This window comes from Dermochelys coriacea, chromosome 6, assembly GCF_009764565.3.
Source record: "Dermochelys coriacea isolate rDerCor1 chromosome 6, rDerCor1.pri.v4, whole genome shotgun sequence".
NCBI lineage: Eukaryota > Metazoa > Chordata > Testudines > Dermochelyidae > Dermochelys > Dermochelys coriacea.
Window position 1 is genome coordinate 47341036 of NC_050073.1, and position 26500 is coordinate 47367535.

General features: G+C 42.6%; 1 protein-coding gene across 6 annotated transcripts in view; it reads left to right on the top strand.

Annotated features, from left to right (window-relative positions):
* The window catches only part of TRIM44 (tripartite motif containing 44), a 93536-nt gene that overhangs the window by 18337 nt on the left and 48699 nt on the right, over positions 1 to 26500 (top strand). For all 6 annotated transcript variants that reach the window (XR_006281880.1, XM_043515897.1, XM_043515895.1 and 3 more), the window contains 2 exons: positions 18168 to 18407; positions 22994 to 23013. Coding sequence is in view for 5 of the 6 variants with exons in the window: in XM_043515897.1 (XP_043371832.1) it covers positions 18168 to 18407; positions 22994 to 23013 (260 nt within the window). In the remaining variant the exon portion in view is untranslated. The remainder of the gene's footprint in view (positions 1 to 18167; positions 18408 to 22993; positions 23014 to 26500) is intronic.

Here is a 26500-nt window from a genome sequence, read left to right on the forward strand (position 1 = left end):
GCCCATCCTTCCTGTCTAGGCTCCTCCTTTCCCAAAAGGTGTCCCAGTTCCTAATAAATCTAAAACCCTCCTTCCTACACCATCATCTCATCTATGCTTTGGGACTCTGCAGTTCTGCCTGTCTAACTGGCCCTACAGGTGGAACTGGAAGCATTTCAGAGAATGTTACCATGGAGGTCTTGGGTTTTAATCTCTTGCATAGCAGCCTAAATTTGGTCTCCAGCACTCCTCTCCTACCTTTCCCTATATCATTGGTACCTACATGTATCACAACCACCTGTTCTTCCCCAGCACTGCACATAAGTCTGTCTAGTTGTCTGGAGAGATCCACAACCCTTGCATCTGGCAGGCAGTTTCCTTGGAGAAGAATGATTTGGTGTAGAGCCTTTGGAACTTGTTTGTTAGCCTTCAGGCCCACCTTTGCTTCTTGTCTGTGAAGCGATGTATGTTGGCTGTGTAGCAGCAATGTAGGGAGGTTAACTTTTTTCTATTTGTGTATTTACAGGTTTGTCAAAGGTGCCTAGAGAATTGGATGAGGCCATTGTATGATAAAGGAAATCTAAACAAAGAATGAATAAAAGGCTCAGACTAAAATTGTAAAGTTCTTCTAAAATGCCGGCCATAAACACAAGCAAAAGTTTCATGGCTTTGTGACCCGACACGTGCTCAGCAGCTCATTGGCCAGCCTGTGTTCCTGTACCCACCGCTCCTCTGCATTCGGACCAGGGGGAGACCCAACTTTTTTTTCCCCCTCCCTTTCCTGTCTGGTAACTTGGAGGTCATGCTTCTCCAAGGCCAACCTTGTTCTTACAGACTCTGACTCACAGCTCTGCTCCCGCTGTGCCTCTTGAGCGTCTGCAGACTAGAGTTCAACATAAATCCCAGTAGATTCATACATAAGGACACAAGGTGAGATTCAGAACTTGAGGTACTAATAATCCCTAACTCCCATTGAAGTCAATGGGAGACCAGGGTATTCAGCAACTGGCAAGATCAGGCCCCTAGGAAATGGGTCCCTTCTAAATTGGCATATTGTACTTTCTAAATTACCCTTCTTTTCTGTACATTAGCCTTTCATTTTCAGCAATATAGCTTCCATCCACATGGTTATCAGCAGTCTCCTTAATCTGTTTTTGCCGCAGTGCTATAAACTGTATGTAGTTATTTTTATAACTAATGCAAGCAAACTAGCATAGCAACATCTGAATTAAAGGAACCCTTCTTTGTTGCACAGAAACTAGTTTTCAGTTAACTAGTTCAGTGTAGCTGTGTTAGACTTACACCAGTGGTCACAGGTAACAGGCTGGGGGTTTGTGTGTATTTATACAAACAGGAGATCAGTGAACAGAGCAATTAATTGGAGTTTATAAGTCTAGTTAACAACCTTTCTGTAGCCAGCACAAAAAGGCAGCAACGGTCCCCGACTTGTCTAAAAGGGAAATAATTGCAGGATGTACCTTTTGTTTGGTAGGGAAGGAGAAGCAAGAAGGAGAGAAGGTTAAATGGCCTTTTTTAAATATCAACTTTATTTTTTAAAGCCATGAAGAGTTCTTGGTCACCTCTTCTGTTTTATTGTTACTGATAGAGCAACATGGGCTTTAAACAGTTCAATACAACTAAAAAAAATTGCCTTTTCATCTAAAGTTTTAGCAAGTAGTTTTCAGTAACGATCTCTGCCAAATGGTGGTTCATTTGCCTGAATGCCTGATTATGAGACAAATTCCATTTTTGACGAGCAGAGCTATCACTCTTTTTCCCTATAGGAAACTACATTTCATGTTTCTAGTTCCATATATGTGCCGTTTAATTTAAGACCCTTGCTACCTACTTATAAAACTTTACTGTAATAATAGTGATAAAGCAGCTGATTGTTACATTTGACAATCTTCTTCCCTTTGTCTAGTTTATCCACCAGCTCAGTTTGGGCTGAGGTGCCTTGCTTGCATTAAAAAAGAGGCTTAACCCTACATTTTTACGAATTAAGGAGATCTGACTTGTAAATAATGATCTGACAGTGAATCTCATTTAATCTCTGGGATCATTCACTGGCTCACTTGTTATATGCCAGGCAAATGTATACAATGCAAAAGGAAAAAGGGGTAGGGGATAATGGCATCATAGGGAAGGGTCCTGTAATTAGTTCATACAATTACTAATTTCCCACTGGAGTAATGCAAATTTCATTGATCCGTAATTGAAATCCCCACAGAGGAAAGGGCATTAATAATATTGACAACCCTGTTATCGTGAATGGGAAAAGCTGGTGTGTGTTTTTGTTTTTGTTTTTTTGTTTTGTTTTGTTTTAAAGTTTATTGATGGTATTGGCATTGGTGTGACCCTGTCAGATTCTGCAGGCTAAACTGGGTCAGGCCAGCTCACTCTTTGAATGGGAGATCTCCCAGGAAGCAAGGTTAATGATTCACTGAGCAGAGTGTTTCCTCCTAGGTCAGTGCAGAACTCATGCCCCAGTGTGGCACTGGTGGGTGTTTTCCCTCAGGTGATATATAAAACAAGCATTGACCACCAGTGGTCATGAATTTGGTAAGGGCAGAGGTGGTGGTAATTGTGGTGTTTTGGCTAAGCTCCAGATGGTATAAATCACTTTTTGCCTATCAAAATTACTACTCCCCTCTCCCCCAGTGCTGTTATTGGATAGCGTGTTCCCAAAGCATGGTCCTCTTATCAGTCTTTGATGATGGGAGTTGTACAAGTATCTTACCATTTGAGCACCTCACAATCTGTAATGTATATATTTATCCTCATAACACCTCTCTGTGGTACAGAAGAACTACTATCCCATTATATGGATGGGGAAAACTGAGGCACAGAGAACAAAGCAACTTGCCCAAGGTCTCTCAGCATGTCTGTGGCAGAGCAGGGAATTGAACTCTAGTCTTCTGAGTCCCACAAGTCACCGACTTCTATGGAAACAGAATTGGAACCTTAATTTGATGGAAGTTGCAACATAAATGTAAATTTATTGTTGGGGTAACTTTGGACTCTAAGCATAGGGTGTGGCAAACTGTAAGGCTGCAAGTGGATTGATCACTTGTAACTGGCATTTGGTAGCTAGTCCATCCCCCTCTTCAAACAGCTAGAGAAATGAGGTAGTGTCATCTTATATTCAGCGGTCAGATGTGGCAGTTGCTGGGTGAATGGCAGACTTACATGTAACTGTGGGGTCCCTGGCTACCAGTTCTGTTATTGGAAAGCACTCGTCTACCATTGTAATTTCGCCCTCAGTGCTGCAAAAAAAAAAAACCACCCTTGGAATATGTATTGTCCAAATGAATTGTCCGAGTGCAGGGAAAAGTGGAGAGCAATGGACAGCCAAGCAATCTCCACCATCTGATTGGTTGGGACTGAGACAGCTTCTACTGTGAAGTGCACATAGCAAGCCCAGCTTTTGGCAGAGATGCAAACAATGAGGCCTGCTCTGTTTTTCTCTGAGCCCTCATCAAGCTGCTGCAGCGATTTTACTGAGATGTCTCTCTTGCAACAAATGTTTAATCCTGATTTTTACTAGGAAAGGAAAATGTAATAACGAGAGTAGCAATTAAGGTACATTAATAACGAGAGTACATTAAGGTAGCAATCTCCCCACAGATGCCCTTGCTGTATGTGCATCCTGCATGTTGCCACAGGTGAGACTCCAGCCTGGCCATTAAGTATGTAGATTGCTCCTTTACTAGGTGAACTATTAGGGGCTGTGCTAAGGTTTTGTCGTAACTCTCTTTGGCTTGATCTATACTAGACATTTTTTCCCCCCTCCTTAAAAATTTCCCACTATTGCGCTACCACGGGTGCTGTACCACTTGTTAGCTGGGGCACCGGGGTGGGTGGGGGAGAAGGGTGCGAGTGATGCTTCCAATCAAGAAGTTACATTTGCAGTCTTGCACCAGAACTAGAAAGCGCTTGGGTGGGGAAACCAAGGGGCTGACGTTTGAACTGTCTTTCACTTTGAAATAAGTGGACTCGTTTGGGTGGGGAATGAATTGCCTTTTGTCTCTGTAAACCAAATGAAATATGTTCTACATCAGTTTTAAATATAGTGCCTGCCTGAACAAAGAGCCTCCACAAACCTTTCGTGTCACTTTCTACCACCCACTTCCTATGTGATTACTCCTAGAGCAGAATTGTTTCTCTAGATTTTGAGAGGAGTGGGTAGGAGAATTGCAGAAATCCAATAACATTAGACAGCCATGATTCATGGAGTGGATTGGGGCTATGTCTGTAGTGTTTTGTGCTGCCTGTTCCTAAGATGGTTAAAGTATTATTTAGAGACCCTTTACACAGAGAAAGGGAGGACAAATCCACTGAAGCAATGTGATTCTTCTAATGTGTTGCTGTATTCTTTCCTCATGGAAACTTATTGCCTCATAACATTCTAAACAAATGGCTATATTCTAGAAACAATAAAATGTTGGCTGAAAGTCCATTACTAGTCAGCTCTTTCTTAGGTTTTGTTAAATCAGGGCAGTTGCTATACATTTACACTGGCAAACTGACCTCGCGCCTGATGACTAGCCATCAAAAGGCAAATGCACAGTGTACTAATGAGCTGCTAAGCTATTGTCAGAGCCATCATTTTTAATGGGACTAAACTGCACTGTAATCAGATGAAGTAGGATGTCTGTGAAGGACTGTTTCTGAAATTGCTTGAATTGGTTTCTAGTCGTGAATGGAGATTCCAGTTTTAATTGGAGGGTAGGTTGACTGTGTTTTTGCTTTTTTGGGGTGTCTGGTTCAGAAACTGAATGTCTGTTTGTCCACTAGGAGCTGTCGCCTAAACTAGCCTGTGAAATAATGGTGTAAATGACTACTTGAGGTGAAAGACAGTGAAGAATAAAGCCCTGTGTGTCTGGAAACATGGATCCAACTCCCTGTTCTACAACAGACTTGGTTTGACTTTGGGCAAGTCATAGGCTACATCTATGCTACACGCCTCTGGTGGCGACGTGTAGTATACATGTATATGCCATAGTGAAAAGCAGGCTGTGTCCACTGTGTGTGTGTGTGTGTGTGTGTGTGTGTGGCTACACGTGTCAGTGAAGGGTTCTGGCAGAGGTTAGGCAGTGGAGAAAGACTTCAGCGGGGGCAGCTGCCAGAGTCTTTCGCAGCTGCAGGAAAGACACGGGCAATGGGGAGGCAGCAGGGACGCTACACTGCTAAAAAGCAGTGTAGATGGGAAGGCATGGTTTGGGTTACTAGTAGGTTTGCCAGCCCTCCAGGATTGTCCTGGGGTCTTCAGGAATTAAAGATTAACCTTTAATTAAAGATTGTCATGTGATAAAATCTCCAGGAATTTGTCCGTCCAAAGTTGGGAACCCTAGCTACTAGAGACCTGTGTAAAAAGGGCCCTTCATTTTCAGTTTTTATTATTTAATTTTTCCCAGGAATTTATCAGTATTTATGACCACCACCACAACAGGTGAAAATCGGTGCAAAAACCTGTTAATTTTTCTGGGTAAATATCGGAGATTATTTTGGTGGTTGGAAAGACAGGAGAAAAAAGTATTCGGTAGATTGATGAACGGAATTCAAAGCATTTAGGTGGTTGGCTGCAGAACTAAAACAGAACTCAAAACACAATGCTACCTCTGAGTTTGAGAAAACAATACATCTCTAATCCCCAATTAAAACTTTTTTCATTTGAATAAACAGTTTACTGTTGTAGACTTAGAACTATTAGCCTATAAATATTTACATTTAATAATTGGGCCACACCATTTGCAGCACATACACTCACTTCATCCTTTTCTCCTGTTGGTGTTGGTTTTTTTTTTTTTTTTTAACTTCCTTGTGTTCTGAAATGTATTCTGATACAGGTTTTCATTTTCTTCCCATTTTTAATGTGTCAAATCTTTAAACCATTATCTGCTAACAGCTTGAAATGTATATGTAGTGGTCATGGGATTCATCAATATGTTCAGATGTGCACGCACTTCAGAGCTTGTGTGCGTGCCTGTTTCTTTATTGCATGTATCTTCTAGACTAATATATAGCCTTACTTCAACAGACTGCTTTGCATATACACCCAACTTAATGTATTATCTTAATACATATATCTTATGCAACGTATTGTATTGTCCTAATAAAACAAGTTGTTTTTTATATATATTTAAATGATACAAAAGTAGGGTGAAAATCAGAAAAAACTGGATAATATTTCTTGTAAAACCTGGGAATGTTTCAATAAAAATAGGTTTAAACTGAAAACAAAGGGGTTTACATATAGGGTTGCTAATTTTGTAATATATAAATCTGCACACTCCTCCCCTGCCCCGCCCCTTCCTCCGAGTTCCCACCCCCCGTTTGGTCCTCTTTCACCCTACCCCCATCTCTCGCTGCTCTTCCCCCTGCAGAGCCAGGGCTGGGAGCTGCAGCTGCCCGATGCAGGTAGGAGGCGGCCCCAGCTGAGTGGGGGCTGGCGTAGATAATGACTAGGTGCCTCCCCCCACCTGCTGTAAATGGACTTTGGGTGTCCAGTGAGTAGATCTGACTGGACACCGTCAGGTCCCCCTTTTGACCAGTCTTTCCGGTCGAAAACAGGACACCTGGCCACCCTAGGACCTTGCAAAACTCACATACGTACCCATACCCTTTGGGCCTGTTCTACTAAGCTGTATGGCCAAGGTCTCATGGTCTACACAGCTATTCTGTGCTTGGGGGCTATGCATGTACATATTCTCTACACTGCCAAAAAAAGCATGCAGTATAGACATACCATTAGGCTCTGTATCTCGGTTTCCCCAGGCTCATCCCTGTTGCAGTACTGGCGTACAAAGAAAGTATGGCTATTGTACTAGTTCTCCCGGCAGTCTTGTGATTGCTCTTGCAACTGCTCTGTTCAAGGTCTTCTGTAATCCTGATTTATTATATTGCAGGTTCTGTAACTTTTTTATGTACGAGTTTTTTCTGTGTTTATAAAGTGCAATGTATGCAGTCTTAGAGCATTTCATGTTTAAATACATAATGTATTGTGTACATACATTAGAGGGTTGCTCAGAAGTATTTCTCCTTTTTTCCCCCCCTCTTCAAGCTTCTTGTTTGCTACTCCAATGCTGGGGCTCTGTGCATCCCCTCCCCCATTATTTCTTTTCTTTCTGTCTAATAAGTCATTCATTGTGTCAATATTTATAACTGGTTTGATATATAGAAAGTTGCAGAGCTGGTTGAAGAAGCTGTTGAGTCTGCTGACCAGATGCCGGGGGTTCTGTGTGCCCCCCATTTCTCCCTTCTGATTTTCACCAAATCAACAGTGTTCTTGATGCTTAGAGCATTCCCTGAAATTGTGTAGTTTGATGGGAGGCAGTGTTCATAAGTTACCAGGTTACAAACAGACGCCATCAAATTCAGTGTAAGGCCTCTTTTTTTTTTCTCCCCTCCCTCCCCCCACTTTTCAATGTAATTTGTTTTGGCCAAGTAATGTTGGACTTACAGGACACGACTCCTCTCCTACGGCCAGCTGAGGTACTATCTCGGGTTGGGAAATGGGTTTCTGGGTCTACTCTAGGGAGTACTTGTGATGAGCATGACACAGCTCTTTCTTCCTGATTCCTGCCCCAGGTGGTACCTCCAGGGAGAGGTATGGGGCATGTGCTGGGTTTGATGGATGGAGGCAGGGGGTCAGGAGCCATCCAGGCTCTCTTTGCCCTTTTGCCCATTCCAGCAGCTCTCAGGCATTCTCACTTGTGCAGTGTACTACTGCTTTGGTGGCAGGGTGGGCATGGCTCATTAGAATGTGTGTGTTCAATTATTACTTGCACATTCTCTCCCCATATTCCTGAGGAATACAAGCAAGAGAAGGGAAATGATGACTGTTAACAGTTAATATATCTGGAAAACCCACTGTCCTGTCAGAGGACAAAGAAAAGGCACTTCTTGAGTCAGAGAGCTTTCCTGTAGTTGCATTTCAAAGGCCTGCTGCAACCATGGAGGTGTCGGAGTGTCTCTAACAAGTTGCAAGAATCTTTTATTTTGAGAAGCATTAGGCAAGCTAAATATAGGAGTTGCTGTCAGCTCCCCCTACACTTCTTAAGCACTGCTGATCCACATTAATTTTACAAAATACCCACTGTTTTATACAATGGAATGGCAACTTAGAGTTTATATTTTGAAAATTCAAAACTCCAAGCATGGATTGCTGCTCTGACAAACACCTAAGTCAGAGAGCTGTGCTGGGAACTCTAGGATACGCACTCTCAACTGACTGGTAATACAGTGATGCGAGTCCTGTGTGGGAACACACTGAACTTGTTTTTACACAAAGCATGATGATTAGTGTGGCTACCTGGGACTGTTGAACGTTACAGTGGTTCAGCTGAGCCATTGTGTGTCCAGTGTAGACAAGGATCTGTAGGTTATGGCCACTTCTCTTTAATGTAGTGGATACACTGGAGAAACTAAAACTAAAAAAAGGAACGTTCTATTTACAATCAAATTACAAACCTCCACGCTAGGCAAAGTTACCCCCCCCCCCCTTGCTGCCTTTCTCTTTTCCCATCTCCAGTGTACTGACAGATGGTGCTTTAACAAGAGCTAACTGACCAGCAGATGGGTGGGCCCTGTGCTGCCAGTTTCCATTTTTGGTTCTGCCCTAATATATAGAGAGAACCTGGTTTAGAAATTGTGGGGGTTGCAGATTTATTTGAGACGTGGCGCTTGTTAGTCAGGTGTTTTTCTTTTCTTTGACATGCAGATCCAGCCATCTAATTAAACTCAAAATGCTAACAAAATCCATCATTTCTATAGCATATCAGAGCCCTGGAAGGCAGCAGGATAAATCTATCGAGAACCAATGAAGACATTTTCACTTCATGCTTATGAAGTTCAAACCCCTAGTGTGCTGGTGCTACTGTGCCTGCTCTCTGTGCTGGCTGGAGAGGCACAGGGCAGATTCCCCAGAAGTGCTTCTTTTTCCTCAGAACAGTGACCATTCAAATGAGCCATCCGAGGTGGTAGTACTATTACCTTGATTTTTATTATTAGATCTGTAGTTTCAATTCCACTTTCATTTCAGTCCTTTCCTCATAAGGTGGGGCACAGAATGGCTCCTTTATACCTGGCAGGTAGTCTGGCTAATAGAACAAATGCTTCAGAAGCAAGTGAGCCATTTCAGCTTTCCATTTGTGCTGCTTTCTGCCCTTGACCCTTGCAAGTTTTTGCTGGAGAATGCCCTGTGAGAGTTTTCAAGGAGTACTTCCAGCATAGGTTTCCATCATTATCTAATAGTGTCGATTAAAGGGGGAAATGTATCCTGTCTTGCTACTTGCTGATGACAGCCCTGCCGGCAGATCTGGGATTAACTGTCCGAGGCTTACAGAATGATACCTACAAAGCTATTGTGTTTTGTGTGTGTTTATTAATTCTTTTCTTTTTTTTCCTTCTCGTTTTTAACCATTATAGGTGGGGCTGGTAGCACTGCTTACTATAAAGGTTGCCTGGGACTTTCTATTATAAGACCGTTTTCAGTTGATTATAACTGTAGCCAACTTTAACTGCAAAAAGAACAGGAGTACTTGTGGCACCTTAGAGACTAACGAATTTATTTGAGCATAAGCTTTTGTGGGCTCAAATAAGTACTCCTGTTCGTTTTTGTGGCTGCAGACTAACACTGAAACCCAACTTTAACTGGTCACACTGAAATTTTCCATGCCAAGTGTCCATCTGAGACTGGGTTTGTTTGAAACTTTTTAGCCAAAACAGTTCAGCCATATTTGAGAATGAGGTTAAGGGGGAAAAGTTATTTTGCAGTTTTTGTTTTGTTTTTTTTTTTTTTTAGAAAAATAAAATGTTGGTAACCTTTTCTTGAGAAGCTCTAGCATACTGTTGCTTTGGTGCAGAGACTTGAAATTTGACAGGGTGGTATCCTCTGTGTCAAAATGTGCCTTTTGCTTGTTGCTCCAGGTTGGAATAAGAGTAGGGACTGGACCTCGGAGCAGGGAACTCTCCTGTTTTTCCTGTGCTCTCAATGACCTGCACCTCTTCCCCCTGTATCGCCTTTCTCTCCCTCCACCCCCATGCCCATATAATGTGGAGGAAGAAACTGCCTGATTTGAGTACAGAGGGGACAAGAGCTGGATTGGGGCAGGAGGAGAAGAGTAAATTGAGACAAGGAGGCTGGTGGGACTGGATTGGAGGGAATGACTGGGAGTTATGCTTGGGAAAGAGACTGGGAACTGCGGAGGGTAGGGAGTGGGACTTGCTGACTGGGACAGGGGAGGAGAGGCAGTGGGTGTGAGCAAGCAAGGGAAATGGGTGCGGGAGACTGGGACTGGGAACCAGTGTGGGAAGAATGGACTTAGAAGGGGAGTGGTGGCAGATATGGTGGAGCTGAGGTGTGGGGGTAGAATTGGGACTAGCTAGGCCAATAGATCATAGAAGGAGCTAGGGATGTGGTAGGAGGAGGGAGAAGGAGATTCTATGAGGAGCAGAGGAAGGAAAACTAGGATTGGGAGCCAATGGAAGGGGCTGGGAATCCAGTGAGAGAATGATTGGAGGGTGGGTGAGGTCAGGAGGGTAGAGGCAGATCAGAGAAGGAGCTAGGATGGGGAGACTAGGACTGGCTGTGCTAGAAGACTGTGACTGGGTTGAGAAGCCTTAGGAGTATAGACTGGGACAGGGAAGGAAAATAACACTGGAGTGAGGAAGTGACAGGACTGGAACAGGAACAGGCTGTAGAGGATGGGGCCGAAGAGGTTCAAGCTTGGGGGAGGATGCTCCCAGGGGTTTGTGTACACTATAGTGCACACTCCTCCTGACCCTGGAAAGAAATCCAAGATTTCTGAGTCTCACCATTCCTCCTGCAGTCAGCATATATCTGTGAAACCTCATCCTTCTCTAATCAGTACTGGTCCTTATAGAGGATGACAACCTACTATTGCTATAATTTACTCCGTTTGCTTATGTGGAAGTGGTCTGTGCAGTGGATCTAAAGATTCCAACTCTTCTAATGACCCACATGGCTGTCAGTATGATTCCACATTATGGAATTTCTGTTTTTTCAGTTTGCTTTTAAAAAAAAAAACTGAGGAAATTACACACACACAAACTAGATTAAAAGAGCATTAAGCTTGCAAAGTCAAGCATTTGATATTTAGGAAATGCCAGAATTAAGGTTGCTTGGTACAACCTTAGTTCAGCCTCCTTGTGTACAGGCATTAGGATATAGTTTTTAATTACATGATCACAAACTATATTTTCCAGATGCCCAGCTTCATTTATTGCACATAATGAGAGTGATGAGGATTGTGTAGTAAATGAGGCTGTTGTCTGTAGAATCCCCTGCTTTGTTTGTTGCAGAAGCTGGTAGGTGTATAGTGAATGAGGCAGGGGATTGCAGGAATAAAAAGGAGAATCTCATTGTTTAGGCAGTTGAATGCTGTCCTAGAGAACTGGATTCTATTCCAGTCATGCAACTTTGGGGCAGATTGTTAAGAACCAGGGCACAAATCCCAGATTGGCGGTGAGTTCTATACTTAGATTTCACCAACCAGTTATCAATTATGAATGCCTTAAGCACTATAACAGTTTAACACATGGTGTCATAGACAGTCCTCTTGATTGCTCCAATCTATCTTGTCACCTAGGCAAGTCTACTTTTATGATAGATGGTCACTTGCACTATGAATCACAGCAGTATTCAGGTTACTTCCAGTTACAAAGGACCAGTCACTTCTCCCAGTCAGTTGCACTGTAGATCTCTCTACAAAACACTTGTAGCCAATCCTATAATAAACTAAAAAATAATAAAAATTGATATGGATTTATCAATAGGAAAAGGAAATAAGTTATTTACAAGGTTACAGCAGGTAAGCGTATATACAAATGAGTTACGTTCTTAAATATTCAAAAGGTGAAAGAAACTTCTATAATGAACATGCTCTGTTGTCTTAAAGGGCTAAGACAGGCTAAGCAGCTGGTGATTCCTTACTTTTTCCTAGAAACCTTTTCCCCATTGTCCAAGTAGCAATGAGTTCCAAGCAGTTCCTCCTTATTAGAGGTTTTTATTCTGTTTCTTCCTTCTGTTTTGAGTGGAAAACTCAGCTGATGGGAGGAATTAATTTGCAAGAATTCTCTTCATTGGGGCAGAACCAGGAAAAGAGAAAACAGTCTTTTGTCCTCTTTAATGTTCCACTTCACTCCATCGGCATTCCTTGTCAGGCAGGTCATAACGCTTTCTGTTAGAGACTAGCATTTCACTCTAGTTAATGTCTCTCTCCTTTCTGGTGATTTACACAGTTACAAAGGCTTAAAATGCCAATACTCAAATATTACCTTACCATATGGGATACAGATCTTATCAGTGAGATTAATGCATGCAGCAACTCACGAGCGTTCAATAAAGTCTAAACACATTTTTATAATTCTAAATCCTGTTTTAACAATGCTAACACAGAGATGAGCCAGACTGATTTCAGCCATGTATTTGTCAGTATTCAGCTGAGGCATGGGGACCTTGGGATGAGCTGACATCTGGTGTGCCAGTTTCACAATCCCTGCCTCTGCCACAGAGTTCTTATGTGATATTGGGCAAGTCACTTAAACCAGATTTTTCACAAGTGGCCACTAATTGTGTGTTCCTCAGTTTCTGGGTGCCTGATTTGAGACCCTGGTGTATAATTTGCAGTAGTCTTGAGCACTCACAGCTGCAAGTGAAGTCAGTGGGAGCTGTGCTTTGAATATATAAAATGCTATATGAGGCAATGTACTCTTGAAAAAAACAGGTCCTAGTTGTCTCAGATCGGGCATCCCTAATTAGTAGATTATCCTGACCTAAGTGCTCTGTGCCTGTTTCCCCTTCTGTGAGATAATACTGCCTCATCTCACAGGGGTGTTGCCCATGAAGAAATTAATAATTCTGTCTTTGGAGCAGAGTTTGAATAGTGTGCAGTAAAGTATGTCAGCTTTGCAAAACGTGCGTCACCAAATCTGCATTTTTCATCCAAAAAAAGTTTCAGCCAAAAAAAACTTCACCCAGGTCTAGATGCACAGGCAACTATAATTCTGGCATTTCTTAACTTTGAGTGCTTGACTTTTGAAATTCTAATAATGTTCTTGAAAGTACTTTTTTTGTGTGTGACATGTATATAATACATACATAGCTGAATAGCCATAAGGTGGTTCTCATCATCCTTCAGGCTCTGCCAAAGCGTTTTTCGGTGTAAAGAAATGTTTAAAATACTGCCCAGATGTTATGTAAAAGTTAGTTTTTTATAGGTTGTCCTTGTTCTGCACTCAAAGGCTGTGCTGCTGCAGTCACTCAGACATTGGAAGTACACTTTTGGGGGGAGGGTGTTGTGAAGCAGTGTAGATTTCAGAGATGCCCTACACCTAACCCCCCATTTACTGTGATCCCATCAGACTGCAAACTAAGTAGGGTAAGATTGGGTCAGTACTTGCATGGGATGGCTGCAACCAGGCTGCGGTGCTGCAAGGAATGATGTTGGTAATTCAGAAGGCAACTCTTCCCTTGGAGTTGTCACTGCACGAGTACCGCAGTATGGTGTGCTGTGTTTCTGTCTTTTCAGAAGATATGTAAAGCTGAGGTCCTGCTTGCTTGTGTTCATTAACAGTCCTGCTTGGATTGCCAAATGGGGTTAAACTTGGTGTGCTGGCCAAATTCTAACAATGGGAATTTAATTCTCCCTAACTAAATTCTGTCTTCAGTTTCACTTGCACACAGTGCTCTTGTTCTGTAGTGGTAAAACAGGAGCTGCTGAGTTTGACTCCAGAAGTGACTGCATTTTGGTAAAGGATTACTCTAATCCACTACATTACTCTAATCCACTAAGTTTTTAGATTCATCTACGTTGGAAACTGCTTTGAGATAAAGGATGCTCTATAAACATAAAGTGATGTTATTTAGTCTAATTATTTTTCAGAAAACTACTGGATTTGAACAGGTTGTATTCTCTCTTCCCCTTGCTCCCCTGTTTCATCTTAACCTGAGGTAATACTGCAATTGAAAGGTTCATCTGTTATTTTGCACTTCCAAACTGCCCACATGTCTTAGGTGCTGACTTAAACTGTCTTTCGTCTGCACCTCAGTTTCCTAAAATCTTGGAGGGACTCTGCTATGGAGTGACGTCTTCATTTCCAGAACACGTCATAGTACAACTCCTGGGCTAGGTCTGTCAGTCTGAACGGGGTGATCTGATCTTACACGTTCTGCTTGGCCCCAGTGTATTTAGGAAAAGAGAATGTAAGATCAGAGTTTTTGTTAAGGTCTGACTGTATTCTGGCTGATGCACAAGGCACAGATAAAGACCATCTCTGTCCTGAGGAGCTACTGAATGCTTCTCTGAGGGAAGGTCATGCCCCCTTTGGCTATGAATTTCTTTATTGAATTCAAGTTGGATTGAGCAAATAAGGACTTTGGTTGCATTCCCACAATGCACTCCTTGTGGGGCAACCTGAGATGGTAACTCAGACTTCAGCTAGTGAGAGAGTGGCTGCCTGCATAATGACCAGGATTTCACATGGAGCATGTTGTAACATGTCCATGCTTTCAGTTGGTCTCTATTGGTAAATCATGGTGTTGGAAAAGAAAACCTTTTGTAGTTTTAATCATGGATCTTGGAGATCATCTCCCACTCAGCTTGCCTGTACTAGGAAAGAAGTGGATGCCTAATTCGCTGCTGGTAGGCACAGTGGTGAGGGCTGGAGTGTAGAAATGCTGCTCTTGCTACTGCATCGTCTAACTGTAGACTGTCCACTATTGCGAACAACAGTATTGCAATATGGATGCTGAACTATGAGTCCAGTGTTGCCAGTGCAGATGCAGCCTATTCAGGCTCCAACTTGGCATTTAAGATCAGTTGGCACAGTTGAGCTCACAGCCCTACTGGTTTGTAAGTTTGAGGTCTGGGGGAAGGCTGGTCCCAGAGGAGGGCCATTCACTCTGGAGCTCATTGCTCCTCTTATTGCACGTGAATCTGAGACTATTTTCCCACAGGGTATGTTGCAAGGTGTATGCGAGGAAGGATGATCTTGTGGTTAAGGTATTGGACTGAGGTTCCAGAAATCTCGGTTCCGTTCCTTTTTCTGCGAAAGACTTTCAGTGCAACTTTGGGTAAAGTCACTTAAGACCAGATTTTTGAAGTTCTCAGCACCCACAGCTGGGGCCAGATCTTCAAAACTGCTCAACATCCAGAAGCTCCCATGCATTTGTGGTTAAACTTTCAGATCAACTTAGCACCCAAAATCCTGAGCTCTCTAAAATCCATCTATTTTGGTGTCTAAATGGGAAATGAGCTTTTAAATCACTCTGTGCCTCAGTTTCCCCTCTCTAAAATGAGGAGAATGCTTCCTTTGTCTTGTCTATTTAGATTGTAAATTCTTGGGGGCAGGGATTGTCTGTTTTATTAAGAGTTCGTACCATGGCTAGTACAGTGAGGTCCCAACCTCCCAATACAAATAAATTTGTTTTCTCTTTATTTTATTACTGTCATCTCAGGAAAAGCTTTTTGGTCTGCGGAAAAAGTGTTTGAGGGTTTCCCTTTGAGGTGGGAGAATCGGGAGTCCTTTTGGCATTGATTTGGTGACAGATGTAGATGACCTTAGCGTTTGTACATGCACCTAAAGGCTGAAATGGACAATCTTCATTATTGCTCTTTTTCCAATTTATTAAAAAATAAGGAAACATTTTCCGTTAAAGCAAAATGCATATGGAAAAACTGCCATAGTCTGAAGGCTCCGGCAAGCTGTCCTACTTAGGAAGTGTGAATTTATGCATTAAGTTACAGGCCCCCGTTCAGAGGAAACTGAATATTTGTCAGGATTAACAGAACCTTTACATGAGGAGTGTGAAAATGGGTTGTCAGCATAACGAACGTGTTCCGTTGTTCTCAGTTTTGCGACTCATGCAGTCATCTTGATGTGTCTTTTTAAAAAATGTTTATTATTTATTTACATGGTGCCAGTTATGTGCCAAGGGCCTTTACAGATGCACTTATACCATTGAAACTTCGTTGATGTAAGTGGACTTACTCCCAATTTACATAATGGTCAGATCATGTTCTGAAGTATACTTTCGCTCAAGGGCATGGCTAGGGTCTTTTGAGTCAATGTAGGGGGAGGCTTAGACTGCTGCTGCCAGGGCTGTATCTGTTCTGTGGATAAAAAGAAGACTTCAACCTCCAGGGCTGTCAGTCAGGAACCTTTCTTCAGAGCTAATTATCTATATAAACATTAGTCTTGCAAAATTCTGCCCTTCCAGGGTGAGCAAATGACTTAAAAAAATAATTAGTCTGAAAAGTAAAATCATTAGTCTATTCATCAATAATCATCATGGCAAAGGACGACAAGTAAATATAATGCCAGGATTGTATATTTTTAGGACTTTCTTTGCCAGGCTGAAAATAGTAGAGAGAAAATTACTTGAAGTTCATAAAGAGAAGGATGCTGTGGCAATGAATGATCTTGTTCCAATTTCTTTACTTAATTGGTGTGGCCATTCTTTGATATCCATATTCTAGAGGAACTACAGAGAAAACTATGTGCAGTGTTCATCCCGTGCCACTTGTGCAACTAAGGGCTTATATGCACATCCAACACTGCAGTGGCGCAGCTGCACCACTGTAGCACTTAGGCTATGTCTACATTAGAGAGCTTACTTTTGCGCAGCTGTACTGATGCAGCTGCATCGTTGTAAGATCTCTCTTGTAGCTGCTCTGTGCTGATGGGAGAGAGTTCTCCTGTAGACACTAATCCACCCCCAATGAGCAGTGGTAGCTATGTTGGCAAGAGAAGCTTTCCCACCAACGTAGCACTGTGCATGCTACTGCTTATGCCGGCATAATTTATGTCGCTCAGGGAAGTAGAATATTCATATCCCTAAGTGACAAGTTTTGCTGACATAAGTGGTAGTGTAGACATAGCCTTAGTGAAGAGACTACCTATGCCGACAGGAGAGCTTGTCCCCGAAAAGCAGTAGCTATGTCAGTGGGAGAAGCTCTCCCATCAACCTAGCACTGTCTAGACCAGGGGTTAGGTCGGTGTAAACGCATCACTCAGGAATATGGACTTTCCACACCTCTGAGCAACATAGTTATACCAACGTAAGTCTGTAGAACAGACCAAGCCCTAAGGGCTGGTCTACACTATGTATGGAGAAGGGGGAATCAATCTAAGTTAAGCAATTTCAGCTATGTCAGTAACATAGCTGAAGTCAACATACTTAGATCTACTCTACCGTGGTGTCTTCACTGCGGTGTGTCAACAGGAGATGCTCTCCTGTCGATTCCCCTTGTGCTTTTCATTGAGATGGAGTACAGGAGTCGACGCAAGAGCGATCAGCGGTCGATTTATTGTGTCTATACTAGATGCAATAAATCGACCCCCACTGTATCGATTGCTGCCCATCGATCCGGGCGGTATTGTAGACAAACCCTCAAAGTGCTGTGAAGTGTACTGACATGGCTAGATAGATTTGTTTTTAACTGTTGGGTCCTTCACCTTGCTGCCGTAGAAAACCTTTGTTTACCTTGAGTCTGTTTTTTATGCCAATTTTGAGATCTTTCAAGTTTAAAATTATTTTACTTTACTTTAACTGCTTTATCCTAATCTTTGGTAAATGAGATAATGTCCCACTTGCTATCCGGTAATTGATCTTGTCCGGTTTATTAAGTATGTTTAGCTTTGGTTCATCACACCTCTGAATCCATCAGTCATTTAGCCTACAGGAATTAATCTAGGACTTTTTGCTGCACAGAATCTCCTGTTTAAATATAGAGCCAGACCTCTACACTTCCAGCCTAGTGGCATGAAATGTAGACTTAGGGGTTTTGAAGGCTCTACAGAAATGCGAGGGAGAGTTACGCTACTGCTGGAGTGGCAACAAAAACAGCCTAGCTGCCATCATTTATATGTGGGGAATGAACTCCATTTACAGATGGAGATCAGAGATTCACTTGAAGGAGGAAAACGATGACTCTTAGTTTGAAGGAATGGGCCTCTTCTGGAAATATTTTGTAATAGATTTTTGTTTTGGGGGAAAACAGGTGCAGCAATGGAGAAGAGGTTCTCAGATGCCTGGGGAGCAGAGATCAGTTCAATGCTTTGCCTGCTTTCAGACAATCACCGAAGAGGTGATAGCTCAGACACTTGCACTATAAAGCCGTTCTCTGACAAGCAACGTTCTCTCCCTTGTGTGTGACCTGCAGGTGACTCGGAGTGAGATGAAACTGTGTGTTCAGCAGGAGTTTGACACTGTACGGCAGCTGGTCTGCGAGGAGGAACGGAAAGCTCTCCACCTAGTGGACCTCCAGGAAGCAGTGGCCACTGCTCATGTGACAGAGGTGCTGGCGGAAATCAACGTCCACATGGCAAAGCTGATGACTGAGATGGCAGAGATCAGAAGGCAGCTGAACACCTTCAATGAGTTAGCCCTGCTCAAGCCTGAGGTAAAAACTAAGAGCAGATTAAATGATTATGGCAGGAGGCAACAGAACATTGTGATGGATGCAGGAAAGCAGTTTCCCCTGTTGCATATGTCAACATTAAAGATGCCCACAAATGCCACTAAATGTCTGAGGTGATAAGCCAAGATGCAAGTAATAGTACAGGATGAGTTGTGCGGTCATATTGGATACTCACATTCTTTAAGTGGTTAAAGGGGCACAAAGCCAAATGCCTGTAACCACTTAATAGTGGATTTCTAGTGTACTGCAGTTGTAATTTTTGAAGTGTGCTATTGCTTCATAAAACATCCAGAGAATGCTTTAACATTCTTGTAACATGGTTAACAAGTAGTGAGCTTCAGGGTTACCATAGCCAGCCAACCTGCCCTCACCCTCACCGCTCCACTCGGGATACCCATTTTTGGCATAGCAGGACTATTGTAGATATAATAGTGCATGTGCGTTCCTGGGAAAATGAAACGCCTAGGTCAGTGGTATTCCATCCTTGGTTCTTAAACTATAGGTAGATCTCAAGGGTCAGGGTCTGAACAGCACTCTTCTCCCCCTATCTGGGTTCTGAGTTTGGGATTAGATAAGCAAAATTCATCTATAGCCAAACTCCTTTAGTGTGCACACCTGAATTAAGAAAAAAAAACACATGTAACTGCCATTTCTGCTTCTGTCCTCCTTTGGATCCTGAAGTGCAAAGATGGGGACAGGGCAGGGGGGATTATGGTTGTGGTAAGGAAAGGGGAAGCCTAGTCAAACACTTCAAATATGTACAGCTTCAGTTCTAAAAGCCTGCAGTGGGTTTTTTGTTTGCTTTTGTTTTTCCCCAAACCAATTTGCCTCTCCCTTGTCTATCACTTTCCCCCTCAATTTATGCTTCCTCTGTCTTCAGCACTGTAAAAGCTTCATAAAACATTAGCTTTTCGGAGTATTCATTACATGGTGAATGAAATTCCTGTAACTGTTTAGACCATATCATTATATGGTAACTTTATATATGCCTGCTAAGGGAAGCCAATTCTTCACATGTGGGCTCCTATATAGTTGTGTACATCAATGTGGAATTGTATTGTTTTTGTTATAGTACCAACCAAAGGCCCCAACCAAGATCAGAGTCTCTTTGTGCTATGCACTGTACACTTAGTAAGAGAGAGTCCCTGCTCCAAAGAGTTTATAATCTAATATTGAACACCTTTATAAGGCCCACATATGAGAATACAGGTTTGCAGTTTACCCTTTCTATGTGGGAAAGATGTATGGTTTTATTTCACATAAGATTTCTTTTAACCATCTTCATAGACAGTGGTTGAAATTCAGCCCTGGTGGAACTGTAGCCACTTTCCTGGAGTTACAGCAGGGATGAATTAAGAAACTCAGGTTGGAAAGAATCCTAGCAGGTCAAGAACTAAAACTTGAGCATCATAAAAAGTTCTAGGAACAAATTAATTCTGCTCAATATCTTTTGATGCAATTGCACCTGTAATGTAAAAGGAACTGAAGACACTCATAGTTGAGTTGAATCAACAGTCTTTCATAATTGGTACCACTAGAGCAGGGATCAGCAACCGTTGGCCAGTGGGAGCTGCAATCAGCCAAACCTGCAGACGCTGCAGATAAACAAACCGGCCCGGCCCACCAGCAGATTTCCCTGATGGGCTGTGTGCCAAAGGTTGCCGATCTCTGCCCTAGATTCTGTGTTCAATTGCTATTTTGTATCTGCTTTCACATTATTCAGTGAATTGCCACTGAAGTGCCTAAAGCAGTGGTACCATGAAGAGATTGTTTCTCCAGCAGTGAGAGATGAGTGTTGCTAAATCGTGACACTAGCCATTTTGAGACTGGTACCAAGAGGTTGTGCACTTAAAGTGAAAGTCTTAAAATGAGAATTTTGTAGGAGTCTAACTGTTAAGGTGTCCTGATGCTTCCTCTTAACCAAGCTTTGAAGAACCTCCACCTAGCAGAATAGGGTCCTGGTACATAACTGGAGCATTACTGCAATATAAATAATTGCTTTGCTACCAGTCCCTGGTTCAAGATCACTGTCTCGAATTTGAGTCACCACTGGCTTGAATCTTGTACATTCCAACTGTAAAGGGTCCAATTCTGTTACACTAAGGCCCCTTTACGCTGCTCTTACAACATAACAAGACTCCTAAATAATGCTGGGGTTTAGGGGGAGCTCCCAGCCTGCAACAGCAGGCAAACCCAGCTGGGAAATTGAACTGGGAAACGTGTCTACAGCATGTTCTTCTCTGGCTATTCTCTCCTTTCTGGGAGCCAGGGGAAACAGAACGTACATTAGAAATGGTAAAGTAACCCTGAGGCTACTGTAGTTTTTCTGAGGGTCAGACAGACCTCTGCCAAGCCCAGAGCACAGGAACTCAAAGAAAGCTTGAAGGCACCTTTTCCCCAAGCTCAGTGACTTGAAGTGGATGTAACAGTGCTACTGATCTGCTTTGGTAATCTTTTATACCCACTTTGCGTTCCTTTGTATAATTGTATATGACTACATCAAGTGCAAGGCAGTGATTGAATCAAGCCTAAAAAGTCAAATTCTGTTCTTGGTTACAATCATGCAACCCTGCTGGAGTCAGCAGCCTTGCACAGCCTCACCAAGGGCAGAATTTAGCCCCCAACTTCAGAAACAATGGAGCAAATCAATCCATGTTAAGAATTCTTTAACTTCAGTGCAGTTACACCTGAGGTTGAGTTGTCTCACTGTGTACCAGAAACTGAAATTTGGATTCACTGGTGGAACAGCATGATGTCTGGTAGGGTTGTGAATTAATTTGTGTCTGGAGTCTCCGTGCTTAGTTGTAGAATTCAAAGTGAACAGTCCACTCCTCATTATTCTTTGTAAATATGGTTTTGTAGAATTTTTAAAATTCCAGTGGAAAGTTGGTGTGGAGGAGGATGGGGAGTTTTCTCTAAATGAATAAGCCTGGTCCGTGAAGCTTGCAACACAAACACTTGCAGCCTAGTGTTGGTACCTGAAAACCTAAAAGTGAAATTGTTTAGAAACCTGATTGTGATTTACACTGAAGTAAATCTGGAGAGCAGAATTAGATCTAACTATAAAAGAGAAGCTGAGAGAAATGAAAGGAACTAGAGAAATAACATTGAAAAGTAAATCAAACTTGTGGGAATTCTCTTAATCTAAAGTTAGATTAGTAACCTAGGAAAAAGAACATGCTTTTAAAAAGTCTGACTGTGCTTTTAGCCTGACTATGGCCCTTGAACTTTTCTCTGTCAGTGGTTGGAAGGCTGATTGGTACATGTCAATCTTGGGTGCAGCAACAACAAACCAAAGTCTGCTTCAGCAAGTGGGCGGTTGGTTACTGACCTCGTATACACAGGTGAAAGACAATGGGGTGAGCAACCAAATTTGGCCATGATTCTTTGCTGCAGTGGATGGTTGATGTGGAAACATTTCTGATGGGATGCAGAATAGTGACTTGACTTGGGGGAGATGACAGTCCACACAATTGCCACTTGTGAATGTGTCCTTAGCTTTGCTTGCAGATAATTTTCTCCTTTATAATTATCTAAGGTAATGTCAAGTTTTTGTTCATCAGGTGTCAGCCGTTCTATAAGGCAAATGATTTAAGCATTTAAAGATGTATTGAGGTATGCTGTAGATACTTTGAGTTGCCTAGTTATGAAAATCACAAAATTGCATGACTCTGCTGGTTCATATAATAATCCCTATCAGACTGTCCAAGCAATCGGAAATCAGCTGATTTCTTGCTTTCTTAACATAGCTCTTTTCTTTTCTTTTGCTTTTCTCCCGGGGAAGGCAGTGGAATGGGAGTGTTGTTGTTTGTATATCCCCATTGTGGAAATACTGCAATTTGCATAGAATATGTGACTGATGTGATTGCAATGCTCGTGCTGTATTAACATCTCATTTAAATAGTTTTACTGCTCTTGTACTGAATTAATAGCTTTAATGAAGAGTGACTGATTCTGTCTCACACCAGTTTTACATCTGTATACTTTCATTGACTTCAGTGGAGCTATTTCTTCTTTACCAGTGTATGTGAACTGAAAATCAAGCCCAGCATGTTTTGCTTTGTATGCAGTTACTATTTAAACTCCCCTGTGTATATAGAAATATAGACTATCAGATGCCAGGTAATATTAGGCCCTTGTGCATTTACACACCATCTGCTTCCACACATACTGGATATCTGATCAACCTTTCTGTGTAGCAGGTAACAGGATGGTGTTACCACAAAGGGATTGTATTAAGCCGGATTCTCCTTTGGGGCCTAAAGGATGTAAAAATATTTCAACTGTATTGGAAATTGATGTGATTGCATACTGCTGGGGGAAATTGGGCTACGTAGGCCTTATAATAAACAATGACCTGTCCCTCTTGATCGTTGGTCAAACCAAGCCTGTGATTTTTAAATGTGATCATGATGATCTCAGCTGTTGGAGTATAAACACTTTCCTGCCTTTAAAGACAGCCAGCTCTGAATGTGCCTAGGCAATAGTAAATAGCTTACTAAAATGTTTGAAGAACAGTTTTCAAAGTGATAAACCCAACACTGCTTCTGTTTTTGTTTTTCCTGCAGAGCAACGATGAGGAACCCAGGTAAGAGTACTTCATTTCTCTGCTCGTCTGTAATGTCTGAAATTCCATTTGAAAAGCCGTATGTCTTTAGATTGAAGATTGTGAGAAGCAACATAGTCCCACGGACTGATCGTGGAACTGAAATCCAGGAACACTAGAGGTGTAGTCTAGTTGTGCCTCTGAGTCCCTCCACAGTCTTAAGCAAGACACTTCCGTCAGAATATTCAAACTTAGCTGCCTGACTTCAGGAACCTAACACTAGTTAAGCTCTCTAAATACATGGCTCGATATTCAGGGATCCTTAACACTGCCAACTCCCATTAGCTCCAGGTATACCTTGATTTGGCCTAGTATTTTTTTTGGAACCAGTTTTAATATAATATAATTTTTGTTTCTCTAGCAGTCTAGTCAGGGCAAAAATTTATTCAAGCTCAGTGACTGTAAAAGAAGCTGTTGTTCCCGGCCTTATCGAATCCATTGCAATGTAAAACTACCTACCTATAAAGCAATTTTAAAGAATATGAATCTGTGCACCAACAGGCTCTGGGAGGGAGTTTGGGTGCAGAAGGGGTGAGAGATTGGGCTCTGGGAGGGAGATTGGGTGGAGAAGGGAGTCTGGGGTGCAGGCTCTGGGATGGAGTTTGGGTGCTGGGTGCAGGCCCTGGGCTGGGGCAGGAGGTGGGGTTGCAGACTCTGGGAGGGGGTCGGGGGTGCGGTGCTTACCTGGGGCTCTAAGGCAGGGAAGTCCGGGGAGCTTCCGCACGCAGCTGCCCCCAGGCACCGCCCCCACATCTTCCCATTGGCCACAGGGGTGCTCAGGGCGGGGGCAGCACACAGAGGCACAGCTCCACCCCGTCCCGGTATTGCAGGGAGGGGCCAGCAGACATGTGGAGCAAGCAGGCAGATGCCGCTCAGCTTCCCTGTGCTGCTGATGGTGGGCGGCGCCCCGGGCCATTGTAAATTGCCTGTGGGGGAGCGCCCGGGAGCAGCAGGCAGGGCCAAGGGAAAGACCCAGCCCCAAAATTGCTGGAGCCCCCGGACCACATTGTGGAAGTTCTTGGCCCATGGGCTGGGAGTTTGAGACCCCTGATGTAAACTGAAGGGACCCAATCTCCTTTTTAATCTTCTACTAATGGTGAACAAGTACAATGAGAATCAGTGGATGCTGACCCCTGTGGGTACTGTTGCATCCGATGAAGTGAGCTGTAGCTCACGAAAGCTCATGCTCAAATAAATTTGTTAGTCTCTAAGGTTCCACAAGTCCTCCTTTTCTTGTTACATTATATAACTCTTATTCAATCCTAAACTAAATGTTCTCCTTTTTAAAATGAGAAAATGCATGCATGCTGAAATGTTAAATCCAAGAATTAGAAAGAAGGGGGAAAGTGAATTGTTGTTAAATACAGGGGTTGGTCCATTATCGTGTCTTCATCAGTGGCCGGAGAAAGGTACAAGAAACTCTTCAGAAAGCAATTATGGAATAACCAACTCATTGCCCTAATAAGGAAAATTTCTTCCTACCCCCCATTAGTTAGAAGTAGTTTTATGTCCCAAGCATGAGGGTTTATAACCTTTCCAAAATTTTAGTAATTTCTTTAATGCTTACTATCATAACTCTGAATATTCTTACTATCCAAATGTCCAAAAATTCTAATCAGCTTGCAAAGTTTTGCCTTCTGTGTGGGTTTCTCTTGGATGCCCGAGGTACTGAATTTCAATTACATTGTGTGTCTTTTTAGAACCTGTTTTGGACTGCCTTATAACTTTTTTTTTTTTGGGGGGGGGAGGGTATGTTGCGCTTGTTTTTCTGATTAAAGCATTCTTTTGCGCAGACCCACCTGCAGGGCAGAATCTAGGCAATGGGGAAACATGTGGACAATGTCAGATGCAATCCTTAGAAAGCAGTGTTTTTTCGATTAACGTTATTTATTTTAGACAGCCCTATTTAGTGCAGGCCAATATGCTGAATTGCTTGTTATAAGTCTTCCTCTTCTTGCCTTTGATTTCCCCCCCCCCCCCATGGCTGCATGTTGTTCTGCATAAGGGGTGTCTGGTTTAATTCTGTATGAGGCGCTTGGCATTCCTACGCCTTTAAGGATATTTGGTATTTTACAGACTGCCAGTTCATTGACGCTCAGGAAAGTGTTACATGTATGCTAATAGTCTTCAAAAGATTTGTAGCATCCAACATATGTAGGATCCTAAATGAACAATTGAATCTGTGGATGGGCTGAATTGGGGAGTATGGTAAGAATGAACAGCTTAAGGTAATGGGATGACAGAGGTAAAGCAGTTCTTCATGTTCTGTTAGTGTGGGACTTTTGGTCTGGCTGCAGATAGTTCAGTGTCATTTTAAAATTGCAGCCAGTAGGTAACAAACGGTGTTAAGTTGTTAACCCAGTGACGCATTGCTACCTCCTTGGAGATGTCCTGGTGTACTCATTGGTACTGATTAGTTTGTTTATGTTGAACTTCTGTCTGGCTGGATCTATTGTAACTAACACTTTGGTGCCAATTTTGCTGTTCTTATTCATTCATTTATGATATGCTCTTCACCATCACTGAAAGTCAACTGCATCCTTTTGACAAAGGAGCTGATAGCAATTTTGGAATGCAGCTTAATGTGAGAGAGAGATCAGGAGAGGCAACAACGCTTCTGTAAATGGGGGAGTATAGTTAAAAATAACACTATGAATTGCTATTCCAATTCTTGCACCAGCTTGGATTGCCTGGAGCCCAGGACAAGTAATATTGTGCCTGTTGTTGTTAGACCATTCCATGCAGTGTTCATTCTCTCTCAACAGTGTTAATAACCCAAAAAACTATGGATGCACTGTGGTGCACTGAAAATGTGGAAAAAGTGTAGAATTGACTTTAATATCAGAATATCACAGGGGTTACTGTGCCGACTATTGTCTGGTTAATAAAAATCTCAATTCTTTCAGCATATCTGAAGCTGCTGTAGAGTCGAGGGACCCTGAAGTAGATTTTAGGTCAAATGTGCCATGGAGTAAATGAGACTTTGTGCATAGACTGAGGCAGCTGGCCATGAGTCTGTCTACTCCAACAGAGGGAGAAGCAGCATCAATGGCCACCGAGACTACTGAAACAGAGCTGGTCCCTGCTGCTCTGACAGGGCTTTGCTGATATCACACCCCAGCAAAAAACTCAGCAAGCCACCCTACCGTTCACAGCCCTCTGCTGAGGTAGGCAGGGGTTGAGTTCTCTCTCCTTTTGGGACGGACCCCAGCCCATGGGAAGACTGGTTTCATGGCCAGCTGCCTCAGCCTGTACAGAAGTTCTCACCTACTCAATGGCACATCAGACCTAAAATCTGCTTCAAGATTGCTGGACTCTGCAGCAGCTTCAGATATGTTAAAAGAAACCATTAGGAAAAGGATAGATAATAAAGAAAATATCATAATTCTACTATATACATCCATGCTACACCCACACCTTAAATACTGTGTACAGTTTGGTGGTCCTATCTCAGAAAACGTATAGAGAA